At 37.4% G+C, this 12,669-nt stretch overlaps 1 protein-coding gene across 5 annotated transcripts in view; it reads right to left on the minus strand.

Annotated features, from left to right (window-relative positions):
• Positions 1-317: 317 nt before the first annotated feature.
• The window catches only part of LOC122414806 (elongation of very long chain fatty acids protein AAEL008004-like), a 29,690-nt gene continuing 17,338 nt past the window's right edge, over positions 318-12,669 (minus strand). For 3 of the 5 annotated variants that reach the window (XM_043426410.1, XM_043426414.1, XM_043426404.1), the window contains exons 2-7: positions 11,320-11,472; positions 5,072-5,262; positions 3,557-3,640; positions 2,623-2,679; positions 2,400-2,505; positions 318-2,154 (exon numbers count right to left, since the gene is read on the minus strand). In XM_043426410.1, coding sequence (XP_043282345.1) covers positions 1,658-2,154; positions 2,400-2,505; positions 2,623-2,679; positions 3,557-3,640; positions 5,072-5,262; positions 11,320-11,377 — 993 coding nt within the window. In that variant the 5' untranslated portion in view covers positions 11,378-11,472 and the 3' untranslated portion in view covers positions 318-1,657. Of the gene's footprint in view, positions 2,155-2,399; positions 2,506-2,622; positions 2,680-3,556; positions 3,641-4,620; positions 4,702-5,071; positions 5,263-11,319; positions 11,473-12,669 lie in introns of those variants that run through there. The other 2 variants (XM_043426426.1, XM_043426421.1) reach the window with 2 other exon arrangements.

The raw sequence follows: 12,669 nt of genomic DNA on the forward strand, positions 1-12,669 counted from the left end.
TTTTGCCCGTCTAATTAGGGTAGACCCCTTAAACACAAACAACATTATAAGTACAAAAACCGTTTCTTTCTCATTTAACAAAAGTAAGGAAGATTACGCGAAATAATGAGAACACATATTTTATATGCATTCGAATCTGTAATATGTGTATCAATCGAAAATAACAAATTTCAAGTATCATCACCATGGCGCAGAATCATGACAAATTCGTCGCGTTACAAATTTCTTCGAATTTTCTGTAACCATCTTTTTCGTTACTTCAGGGTTAATACGCACTAGTTAAAAAATATAGTATGGTTGTTTCACATTTCACTCTGTTTATCTTTCACCGTGTTGGCTTTTTTTTTCTTTTTATTTTATCGTTCCATTTTTTTTCTATTGAGGATATTACAAAACAAGTTTACCTATTTACAGCGTGTTTTCGTTCCGAGATCCAAGAACCACAGAAACATTCTCACCCAACTCTTTTCTTCCCTACTTGCCAAAAATACAAATTTACTTTCAATTTCGCTTGATTCTCATATTGAGCATTATTATAATTAGTGACAGGTAGGGCGATGCTCGTCATCGACTTCTAAATCACGTATTTCGCTTTATGTACAACGCTCGATTTCAATCGTGCTCGTGCATCCTACGTTGTTTTTCGTTTTTTTTTTTTTCGTTTTTCTTTTTCATTTTTTTCTTCTTATTTTTACAATAAATTATTATGCATTTACATTAAATTGAAGCATATTTCACGAGCTTAATTTCCTTTCATCTCTACTCACTCAATTTTTTACGAGACAAAAATTGTTGGAAGCAAGACGCGGAAAGGACCCGATTGATGACATAAAAGTTCAGGTAATCGTAACATTTGACACAATGATGTAAAAAAATGAAGGGATTTCACAGGATGAATATCATTCGTCAGTATTGAGGAAAAAATCTTATGGCCATATATAGCTGCTTTTTCGAGCCACGCTTCGGTGTTTTTTTTTCTTTTATGCACGCACGATTAAAAACATAAAGTTCTTCAATATCTTCACATAGTATCTGGTCTCAAACTTTAGACGAGATTTCGCTTTTTTTGGTATGTATATCCAAATGTGATTTATACATACAATATTTCTCTTATAAATTGTTTTTCCTAATGGGAATGATTGCATTTTACTTTCGTATTTTTGTTGTTCTTATTTGCTTTTGTTTTCCATATTTGTCTATGTCCATCTATATTTTGTTTGGAAATTTAACGTTAATCTTGAATGAGGACAATCATTCGGCATCGTTCGCGATGTCTATGGTCATATCCAGACCTCCAGACTCCTTTTTCTGTTTTTTTTTCTCGCTCAACCTTTTGATGATCAGTGAACATATAAATAACTCCGGGGGATACAGCGATCTTCCGGGATTAGCGATTTGGGTAAATTGTAGTCGGGATGGGTAGTATACAGTATAACGAAAAAGAAAAAATTTCACATTGGCACATAAAGTTCGTAATAAAATTAAACATTGCACGTTTGAGCTAAATGAATTTGAAAATAAATGATAAATTGTTGTATTTATAGTTGATAATAAGTCGTGAAAATCTGCCCACCAACCGTGAAAGGTTCAAATTGATGCAATTCAATTCTCCTGAGTTTTTTTTATTAAGCCTCAACATTTGAACGTGAATGGTCGGTCACTCAGTCGCGGTATATGATTTTCGTAGGTGCATCTCGCTCGCGGCGAGACTTTCACCCTTAACGTAATAATCGGCAGCATCTCTTCGCCTCGAGTTGACGCCATCCCCGTTCGTAATACCAGCGCTCTTGCCATTGACGACACTCCCGTTGGACGCTTTAGCTCCGGCTTCAACTCTCGTTTCAATCTTGTTTCTCTTTGATTTCTCCTCCTTCGCGTAGCTCTGCTTGTAAAATTCGTTGAACAATGTGAAGAACATTATAGCGTGAAGTCCGATCCACCATACGAAAGCTTTCGGATAGTTGCACTCGATGAACAGGAGCTGGAACGCGTGAGCCATCACGAGGACGAATTGCACCATTTGAAGGGCAGTCAAATATTTCTTCCACCAGAGATAAGGCTGGATCGATGGTCCCATTGCGGCGAGAAGATAGTACGAGTACATGATGATGTGGACGAAAGTGTTCAAAAGACCGAAGAATGACGAGTGGCCACCTGCATTACAGCAAACAAATTTTTCTCGTTTTTCTTTTTCCTTTAATACCGTTTCCGACCGGACATTCATACACGAAAGATCCGTCATGATTTCAACATTTCAATAAAAATCTCATTGCGGATTAAAAAATCAATTTTCATGAGCCTTAAAACAGGATCCTTCGTCGGCTATTTCAAAGAAAAATTCAACTCCAAAGAAATAGATTAATCGAGTATTCGTAACAGCGTTAAAAGCTTGTACTAACCGGGAGTAAATTTAACGCCGAACCACACCGACATCGGCATGCAGCCGTGATGAATGACGTGAAGAGCCGATACGTGATTATTCTTCTTTCTCAGGACAAAGAAGATCTGTGTGATGATAAAAGAAAAAAAGTAAAAAGATCATAAATTCATTCGTTTCGTGTTTCAATGTGTTTGCTTTTCAAAAAAAGATAAAAAATAGATTTTTCTCTCTGACCAACTCACCGTATCGAAGAACTCCGTGAATTTGGAAAAGTAGTACCACCAACAAGCGTGAGCCATCTGTATTTCGTTTCATTCATATAAAAGACGAATTAGTGAAGCGATAAAAAAACATTTAATCAACTTTGTGAATTATAAATCAGAATATTGCAGTGCTGTTGTAGTTTATTTGTTGTTTTATTCTGTTGTAATATATTATTGTGCGAGTCTGCGTACGTGTCCGTGTCACTGAATCAGTTTTTTTTTAAATTGTATCTCAAGTCAGTGCTGTGATGTTTTCCTAGTGGGATAGAGATCGTGAAAAGGTGAGCATTTTATTGTTTATTTCAAAGCGTGGGTTTTGAGACTAGTATAATGTTAAGTATAAAAAGTATAATGCGACTGTTTTTACGTAATAGCATGTATGTTTTTTGTGCATGATGTTCGTCTGATATTTTCATGGCCATTGATAAATACATTGTTAATGCATAAAGCACTCGTTCTAGATATTTTCATTGTTAGTGTAGCGTGATTTGAAGAGCGCTTTGTGAAGCAAAAATACACATTTGGATGAAATAAATATCATGGTGTGTGTTCATGAAATTTAAATGATTCAATAGTATTTATGCTTCACTAGGTCTGATGATAGTTAAAAGTTTATTTATTTGTAATGTATTCCAATCCCTTAATCGAGATGGCATTTGTGTGGAGTAAAATAGAAACGAACTCGCGATTTGCTTGACTCAACGATCGTCAAAACTTCAAATTAACTTGGGCTTCACGTTGAAAGTGATATTTTGAATAGTTTAAAAATTAATATAAAAATTGAAACAGCTGTGAATGATTTGGCTGAAAAAGCGTCGAAACAATAACAAAGATATTTATCGCGCGATCCATTGTTTCAACGTTCTCTGAGCCCAGCAATAATTGCATCTCTTTTCATTATAATCACACCCACCCGCATAGCTTGACGTCCGTTGCTCTTGTCTATCGGCTGACACTTTAGAGAGTAGTCTCCAGTAATCCATCCGCTCATTGCTAGCTGTAACCACAACCGCCCAATAGCCATTCTTTAATAAGTCAACGATCGATTACCATCACCGTGTCATCTACCGATTGACCCTACGTTTCGCAAACCTTTCTCAAAATAACAATTTCGTTGTTCTGCTTATTCTTATGCTATTTTCATTGCGATACCAGCCACACAAGCCGCTACTTTTGTACATATTTATAACGAAGTTAATCCTTGGTCCAGGAACACCTTTCGATCAGATATCCACCGGAGATGCGTTTTCTCATTCACGTACATATTTACATAAACATTTGTTGTCGATATATCCACGTGCCACAATCGTTTGCATCGTTTGTCAACGAAAATGATTAGCGAGCGATCGCACTATTTCTTACTCTCGTCCGAGTCGATATGCACAATTGCGGAATATAGAGCGTTAGAAAAATACGATTATTTAACTGTGGACGAGACTCTGTTGTATAAATCTCTGAAATATTTCCACGCAATGCATGAAACGTCATTCAGATTCGATTCAAAACAGCTTTTACAAAGAGCAATTCACAGAAATAAAAACAAAATGATAAAAAGAATAAGAAGATTGAAAGAAAAGAAAAACAAACGAACAATATCACTCGTTAGTGGAATCGTGGCACGCGACCGTCCAACCGCTGAAAATGTTGTTAGTAATAAAGCCTAATATCCTTCGATGAATATTCTACAATCCGAAGATAAATATCCGATGTATGACCAGAGAAAAGAGAGTGAGCGCCAGAGACAGAACGATGATAATACGTAAACGATGTCAAAGTAAGCAATGTAAATTATACGCAAATTTGCACCATTTCACGATCTAAGCCTTTCCACAATATATACACATATTTGTTGAAATTACTGAACAGGAGGTAAGAGCATGAGATTCAGTCCTATTTATCGTCTTCGTGAGCCAAACATGACGGCTGTCCTCTGTCGAGACGAATCTGGCAAATAAATGCCGGATCGGCATAACTTACCCTCATTGCCATTGGGCTGGTCGAATAGTCCACCGCCTGACAACGGAAACTATAATGGCTCCACCATCCGCCCATCAGGCACTGTATTTCGTAAAATTAAAATTAAACCGCCCTTCGAATATCGCCAAATGCCAATCCACGTAATAAAACGCGTTTAACCATCGTTTATCATTAATGTAACGAGTTTTTCAATGGCTTCGAACCACGAAGATCGGATTCTTGAGAATCATTATAAAATGTGGTTTTAACATTGAATTACTTGGTTTGGCACTCTCCCGATAAATATTGCCTGAAAAATCGAACTGTTATTTCAACAGGGTGGATCATCAAATAAAACGCATTCGCTGATGCTGAACAACGAAGCACGTTCAATCCTTTCAAAGCGACACTAAAAAAGGTTCAGTAATTTTATTGAAAAATATATTGTTATCAACTCCTCGACGAATCTTACCTCCCAAAATATCCACGCTGAAAACATGACTTGGAAGAGATTATAAGCTATCAAAACTTCTCTGAGTTGAAATGGTTTTCGATTCTCCATTAACTTTGGTCCAAGTACTTTGACGACGTAAACGTAGGCCAGGCAGATGAAAAGTGTAGGGAACGGCGAAGATATGAGGAACCAGTGACTCGTTCGTGGGTCTGAAACAAACGGTGCCAGGCCATTAGACACGTGATAATTCACTGTGTAGGCGCTCAATTGTTAGATAAATGAGGAAAACTCATTCTTTTTTTTCTCCTAACTCCTCCAGGGTACTCAAATATTAGCAGAAAAACAGAGTGGTTCACTTTTCCTTGCGAATAAAAATGTACCCTTGCCTTCGTACTTCGTTTTACTACGAAAACTTCCAGCCAGATATACGCATTCGAAAGTGTCGTCAAAAAAAAACTAAACTCGTGAGAATAGTTCCCGTTGAATTGCATGGGAAAGTAGAATTTGTCAAATTTCTCCGATTGTTGGGGATTCACATAAAACTTCATTCGAATACATTTAAACGCTCGCTTCGGCGCTTCGAACGTAGAATAATTGATGAAACGTGCACATCACTCGCCATGAATACGAGAAACCAAGCGAGAGAGATGCCCGCTGTATTATTCTTCTCAGAGATCGCTATTTCTAGAAATGATGATAACTAAATGTACTGGAAGTGTTCTCTTGACCGTTTCTTCTCTATTGCCCACTATTGTATTCGCCAGAGACAGAAGAATTTATTGGATCGTAAAAATAACATATTGTACGATCTGAACAAAAGAACTACATTGGGAAAAAATTTACAGAATTATGGAACTTTATTATTCTATGATTGTTGGAATGTTTGGAAAAAAAGTATGCAAATTAATTTAAATTGCATACCTTGGGAAATTATGATGCGAACAATCAACGAATTGACGTTCTTTGAATATCAGCTCGGAAGAAATATTTTGTAAAAGATCGCACAATAATCCGCGGGGGTTCCCGACACGAGTTGGACTTTGACCTGTCGACGATTTATTCTTGGAAAAACTGCCTCATCCGTTTCTTTAAATTATTCGATGAAATTGTAACTGATGCAAACGTCCCCAAAATCGACCCTACAATATGTGCGATGTAGACGCACTCTCAAGTTAAGGTAGTTCATGCACGAAACGATTTTCTTGAGAACGTCTTGAGATTCACACAGAGTTTCAATGGGCAGTCAACTGACACGCACATCAAATTTTAAGGAGCTCATCTTATTGGTTTACAGGGACTGTGTCTAACAAATCGTTTGTCTTTCCATATAACAAATGAACCCTTCTTACGAATTTTATAAAAAAGTACACAATAACAATGAAGTAGTACATAATGAAGGTTTGGGAAGAGATTCGAGACGGTTGTCTTACTAGTGATAAAAACATATTACGTTAAAAATTGAACGAAATTGGTAATGGGCACTCGTATATCCTCACATTTGCTTATTTCAGTATTTTGTTTCTTCTTGATTTGGCCCATTTCTATCTTAGCCTTCTATCTTTTTATTAACACTTTTTTCTTGACTCATTTCCCTCTGTGTTTTTCCTTTGCGTTCTCTAAAGTGATTTTTGACATAAAAAACTATAGTATTTTAGCCAGGGATGCATGAAATTTGGGGTTCAGTCAGTGATGGATCCCCGGCTAATTAATATGGCTTGTAATTTCATTCGCCAAAAAATGAGATGAAAAAATGTATTTACAATTTTGTATTAATAGCTCTGACATTAATTTAGAGTGATAATAACTTTAATCAGGAAGTAAAAATCGACCCAATTTAGACACCCATAAAATACATGATTTACCTTAAGTAAACATCAGTTTAATTCGATTAATTAAAGCGCATACGCGAAGATCATCTAACTTTTACAATCATAATGCACTCGTCAGAACAACGTGGTTGAGGGAACTCAAACATTTGCAATATTCGACAACATCAGCGTACGCGTGTATTCCCAACCAAGAGTCATAAAGACATATCGTAAATCATTTCACACGTAAAATTTAAATGAGCAGCTATTTTCGAATTAAGTCCTCGCGATTATTGTAATCTTTATGTATATGCTTTATGAATTTATACAGCGATGTGCATACGCGTATAAAGACCTTGAGAACGACGGTACAACGTCCTCTTAAAAGGTTCCAAGGACGAACTGGTTACTGCTAACTGCAGCGACGCGCAGCCAAGACCTTGTCATGTAAGCTCAGTGTGGGTCCGTAACCTTGGGATCAACTGGAATGGGAGATGAATTTAACGATCATTAAAATTAAGGTAAAAATAATGAAACGCTCGTTCCTGAGGCTCGATGCAAAAGAAGCATCGATCATCGCCAACGGAAATTTTTCGATTGTTAATTACGGATAAATCACGTGGAGCTACCTTTGACGTCAGGAAGTAATAAGATTCCGAGGTTAAAAACGATGCACCAGGAAGCGAACGTCACGCGCGTGCGAGTATCGGAATAATAGTATCGATTTAAATCGCTCGATAATAAAATTACGATTCTTTCACACGAGTAACAATGAGTGCGTATAGTAACTGCGTCGATTAGAGCTCTTTTTTCACATTTTTTTCAATCTACTTGCTGACTCCGATGATTCCATTATTCCGACTAGTTTCGTGTGTCGGAATGATAATCTTTTGAATAAATATCAGAAAGCATACTCCGCAATAACCTTTTCGTTCTTATCCGTCGCGCTCAAGTCAATATACAATTGAGAAACATTGCATTGGGAAGACACGAGCGGCCAGATCGACGAGATATTTCGTGGTGAAAATCACTGAAATCATCGCGTCAGGCATAATACCAGTTGAGTGCAAAACAGGTTTCACTAATTATAATTCGTAATCCAGTGAATTCGGATTGTTCAAAATGACGTTTAAACGACCCGATAAATGTGCTCATATACAGAGATTTGTTTAGCATATTTCGTAGTGAGATTGAAAAAAAAAAAATCTTTTCCACCGAGAGATCACTGGCCGTAATTTCTCAATTTCTGAATTGCAGTTGGCCCTGCAGCCTATTTCTGTATGAATTATTCAAATTTCTTTAGTTTATTGCACAAACAAAAAATGTATATAGTTGCGCAAAAAGCGTGAAACTTTTGCAGGTACGCGGTTCATCAATCTCGTGAACTAAAAGCATTAAAATTGGCAAATAAAAACCCACGTGCATCCTTCGATGTGTAAGTTTTTCATGCATATATTACAGAATGATTTGACCTCGGAGCAGAATTTTACTCTGCGAAAGAGCTCATTCGCTTAGCCGCGCAGAGGTGATAGTTGTTCGAGAAGATCAATTGAACTCGTGAATTAATAATTCACGAAATTGTATGATGCAAGGTGAGAATTACGCAATCGAGTAAGCTAAATATTAAGACACTTGTATCATGTATTTTGGCGTATGTGTGTGTGTGTGTGTACTCATTCACATTATTTTTGTCGTCTATTCCTATTACTACACGTTAGCCCATTAATGGCTGTGAGAAAACCAGCTTGAATCGTCAGGAATAAATTAGCCTTGGCGAAATCATGGGGAAAATAAGAAATACTCATTTCAATATCAAAGAAATATCGCTCGCGGCTCCAATAATTAAGGATGGTCCCAGGAATCAATGAATAATGAACGGGCTCGTTTTACAAATCATCTTACTCTTATCGGTCGAGTTTTCGTATGGAGGAACGAAGACGAGACACTGCTGAAACGAGGAATAATTGAGGACTAACATTTTATTTGAAGCATGCAAATAAATAATTGTAAAACAATATTAATCCCGACACATTCTGGGGCCCAGAATGCCCGACGAAAGATCGATTGGAGCGTGTAGTATTTTGAAGTTTCTCAAACATTGTTACACCGTAGTTTTCCCCGTCTTCGTTGCTCAGCAGGTTCAGCAACGGACGCGAAGTCTTCAATCACGTTCAAGGATTCGCGTACTCACGGTGGTCGCGAGGGAAGAACGACGAAAAGACGTGATGGAGAAAATAAAAAAAGTTAAGGTGGATACACGAGAGGAAGTATAACGAGGAAGAGAAAATACTGAAAAAACGTCTCGTACGCGTTTCAGGGTCGAGACTCAGCCACACACTGAATCGGGTATTCAGGGCCGTTTGACGGTTGCAACGATCGGCGACCGCGCGGACCGCGACCTTGTCGGGGATTCCACTCTTTCTCCTTCTCGACAATCTCTCTTTGCCTCTCACCTTTGCCGCGCTGCACGAATTCAATTGCCCGAACGTGCTTCTATACGCGTGTGATTCTATATGAAAATAAGCGATTTGTATTCCGTACTTATCGAGCCGAGAATACACCGACTTGAAGTCGGATCGAGCCGTGAGAATGGGCGAGAAGTGCATTTTTTTCGAACCACACAACGATCGCGCATGTCTTATTTCGTTATTGATTATTATCGGATTATTTTATTCCTGAAACATTATCAGCTCGAGTACCCACCCCACCGAATATTGCCACTCGGTTACAAAGCCACGTGCATCGGTATGGAAAATTCTGAGCAATGTTTACGAGGTTGCCTTCGAACGTTGTGAGCCTCAAAGTAATCGATTGGCGAATAATTAAATGAGAAAAATGTACGTTCGAGCACTTTGGGTTCTTTAGCAACCTGAAAATATTCCCGATCGCCGACTGCTCGAGATTGGATTCGCCCATGTGCGGACGGTCAGGTTGTGAAAAATGACAAACCAAAAGAGTTGAAAAAATTGTGATGATTTGCACCATTTTCGGATTAATGGAAAAACCAAATTTTTGAATGACAAGAAATCAACGAAACGACTAAAGTCAACACACGTCGTTTCACGTTTTATGCAAGCGATAATACCCAGTTAAGTTAGCGAATTAAACGTGTATTCCAGTAAATTAAGTTTCAACGGTGATCGTATGCACTTTGTCCTTACATTTTCCTCTCATCTACATAATGTAACGAGATAATTAATAATTCATAAGTTTGACGAAGCTGATTGCGTCGATAACTCTCCGGAGTATACGATGCCACAACGAGTGTGTTCACATAGTATATGCACCGTCGTCAAATGAGAGAACGATAAACTTGCGTCAGTCTTGGTGGCTCCTGTCATACGTGATTGTTAAACATTTGATTTACGACTCGTAGCAACTCTGCAAGTAGCACGCGCCACGATTCTTGATTGAATACCAAAAAAAATACGAAAAAAACGTACATACTTCCGAAGCTTCGTAATGATTGCTATTGACGAATGAAATCGTGGCTAAAGAGACCGATCAAACGGGTGGGGATAAAATGTTAGAATGACTAAAATTTCGAACAGCTAAAATCTCGAGTTTATAAACTTCGAATGATAATATTGAGACAGATCAATTCGACTAGAGCTTTGAATGTCGAAAATAAATAAAGTAGAAACTTCAAGGTTCGAAAGACGTTTACATTGAAAATAGAATGTTACAAAAAATGTAGAGGTTGAAATACTGAAACGCCGAAAAATCGAACGATCGAAATAGCGAAATGTTAGATAGTCGAACAATCAAAATACATTTTGGGCAGCGAAGCCCAAAATACACGCGGCTCACTCACTCGCTTACTCGGACCGATGATCTCCAATTTCAAACATCGCCATTTTGAATTTCGCCGTTTCGAGCCATCGCTATTTTGTATATCTAAGTTTTACAGGCTCGAAAAATTCACTTTCGATTTTTTACTACTCTATATTCTATTCTATCTATAAAACAATTACTCTCCATTTTGAATACAAAAATATGAACTTTTGACATTCGTATGGTCCGTTAAAATTGCATTCGAAATGAAAACTATCGAAATATATATTTTCGAGGAAATAGCAATTCAAAGAAGGAATATTCGGTTACACGTAATCTGCTTAATGGTCGATCAGAGATAAGAATTTCGAATTACTTATTTTTCTCCAATCTGATATTACAACTTCTAAAATTCGAAATATCGATGCTTCTACAATTTGATTATTTGCCATATTGAACCCTAGCCTGATCAAACGTACGAAGACTTTTTACACTCTCAAGAAGTGCACGATGCTCAAAATTCGACCGATAAAAAACGACAGAAATTCCGAACTTTGGAGAGTCCGATGTGAGGCTTCGGACTTCATTGAAATTTCTCATTTATAATTTCACGTAAATCATTGCAATAACAATCTTGAATAGAGTTTATCTGTGCGAACGTTCGCTAAATATTTTCGCACTCACCTGCATGTTTATCCATAATTTCGTGGAGCCGATCAACATAGTGCATTATGATCGACATCTTTGTAGCTTAATTATTCGAGACGTTGATTCGTTGACGATTACCAGTTCGGTGTAATATGCGTTCGTACTATAGCAAAAGATTTCTTCACGACTCTGCAACAAAAAATAATAAAAATCATAATAAATATTTATCTGCATATAACCGCGTGCGTATAATTATGTAAAAATAAATCAATAACTCCATAAAAATGAATGTTCGATCAGATACCCCGATAACCAAATGAGTGAATGTAAAAGTGCTCACGAGATACGTTCAGGGTTGGAAAATCTAATCGAAAAATGCCTACTCATCGATATCAACATCTAAAAATATAAATTCACGAGTTCCTCGGAAGCCTGATGACGATTTGGGTCAAGAGACGAGGATCGAACAAAAAGACCAGGGCGAGCCGATTTCGTCTCGTTGAATGAAAATGAAACTTTATCGATATCAGCTTCGAATTATCGTAGTGTTGATTGTCATAAACGATGAATATTATCAGCGCTTTGTACGTACAGACTCATATAATAACAACGGTTTACTCGACAATGTTTTACGAACAAAAACGATGTTCAATGTTAAATCTCCGGAACGAAACAGCTTGAGCTTTCAGTATTTTTTCGTTTTTGTTTCAGCTCGATCATACATCATTGTCGATCACATACGAGCACGATTAACAGCTGTCTCCGTTCGACCAGTTTCCGTTCCTATATCCATGTAAATATACAATCGCTTAAGGAGTTTCCGGTACAGAAGTCTAAATATTAAGAAATTTATGAAATTTGGTGATAATGTTCTTCAACATCAAGTGCGAAAACACAAATTTTTTCAAAATTTTCTTCTACTTAGTTATCGAGTAATTGCGCATTAAAGCAGATTTCTTATGCCCGGAATGTATACTTATATATATGGAAACGCTATGCTTATACACGTCAACTTTAGTGATCAATTACTCGATAACAGTGTAGAAGAAAAATCTTAAAAAATTTGTATTGTCAAATTTGGCACTAAAGAATATGTTCACCAAATTTTATAAAATTCTGAACTTTTTGAAATTTTTAATGCTTTTAGCATGGTTTAGCATGGCAACATTGTATCGCCTGTGCCGAAACTCCTTAACGAGTTCTGAATCCTACAGCGCGCGTACACACTTCTCGTGGTAGCAGACGCGAGACGCTCGGTGATCCTCGATGTATTCGTCGTTTTACAGGCTCGCTGAAGTCTTGCCACATACGCGATCGAGGGCGTATTACTTAACTCATTTTCTTCAGTATGACAGTGTCGGTATGAGTTTTATCGTGGTCTAAGAT

Source organism: Venturia canescens, chromosome 1 (assembly GCF_019457755.1).
Source record: "Venturia canescens isolate UGA chromosome 1, ASM1945775v1, whole genome shotgun sequence".
NCBI lineage: Eukaryota > Metazoa > Arthropoda > Insecta > Hymenoptera > Ichneumonidae > Venturia > Venturia canescens.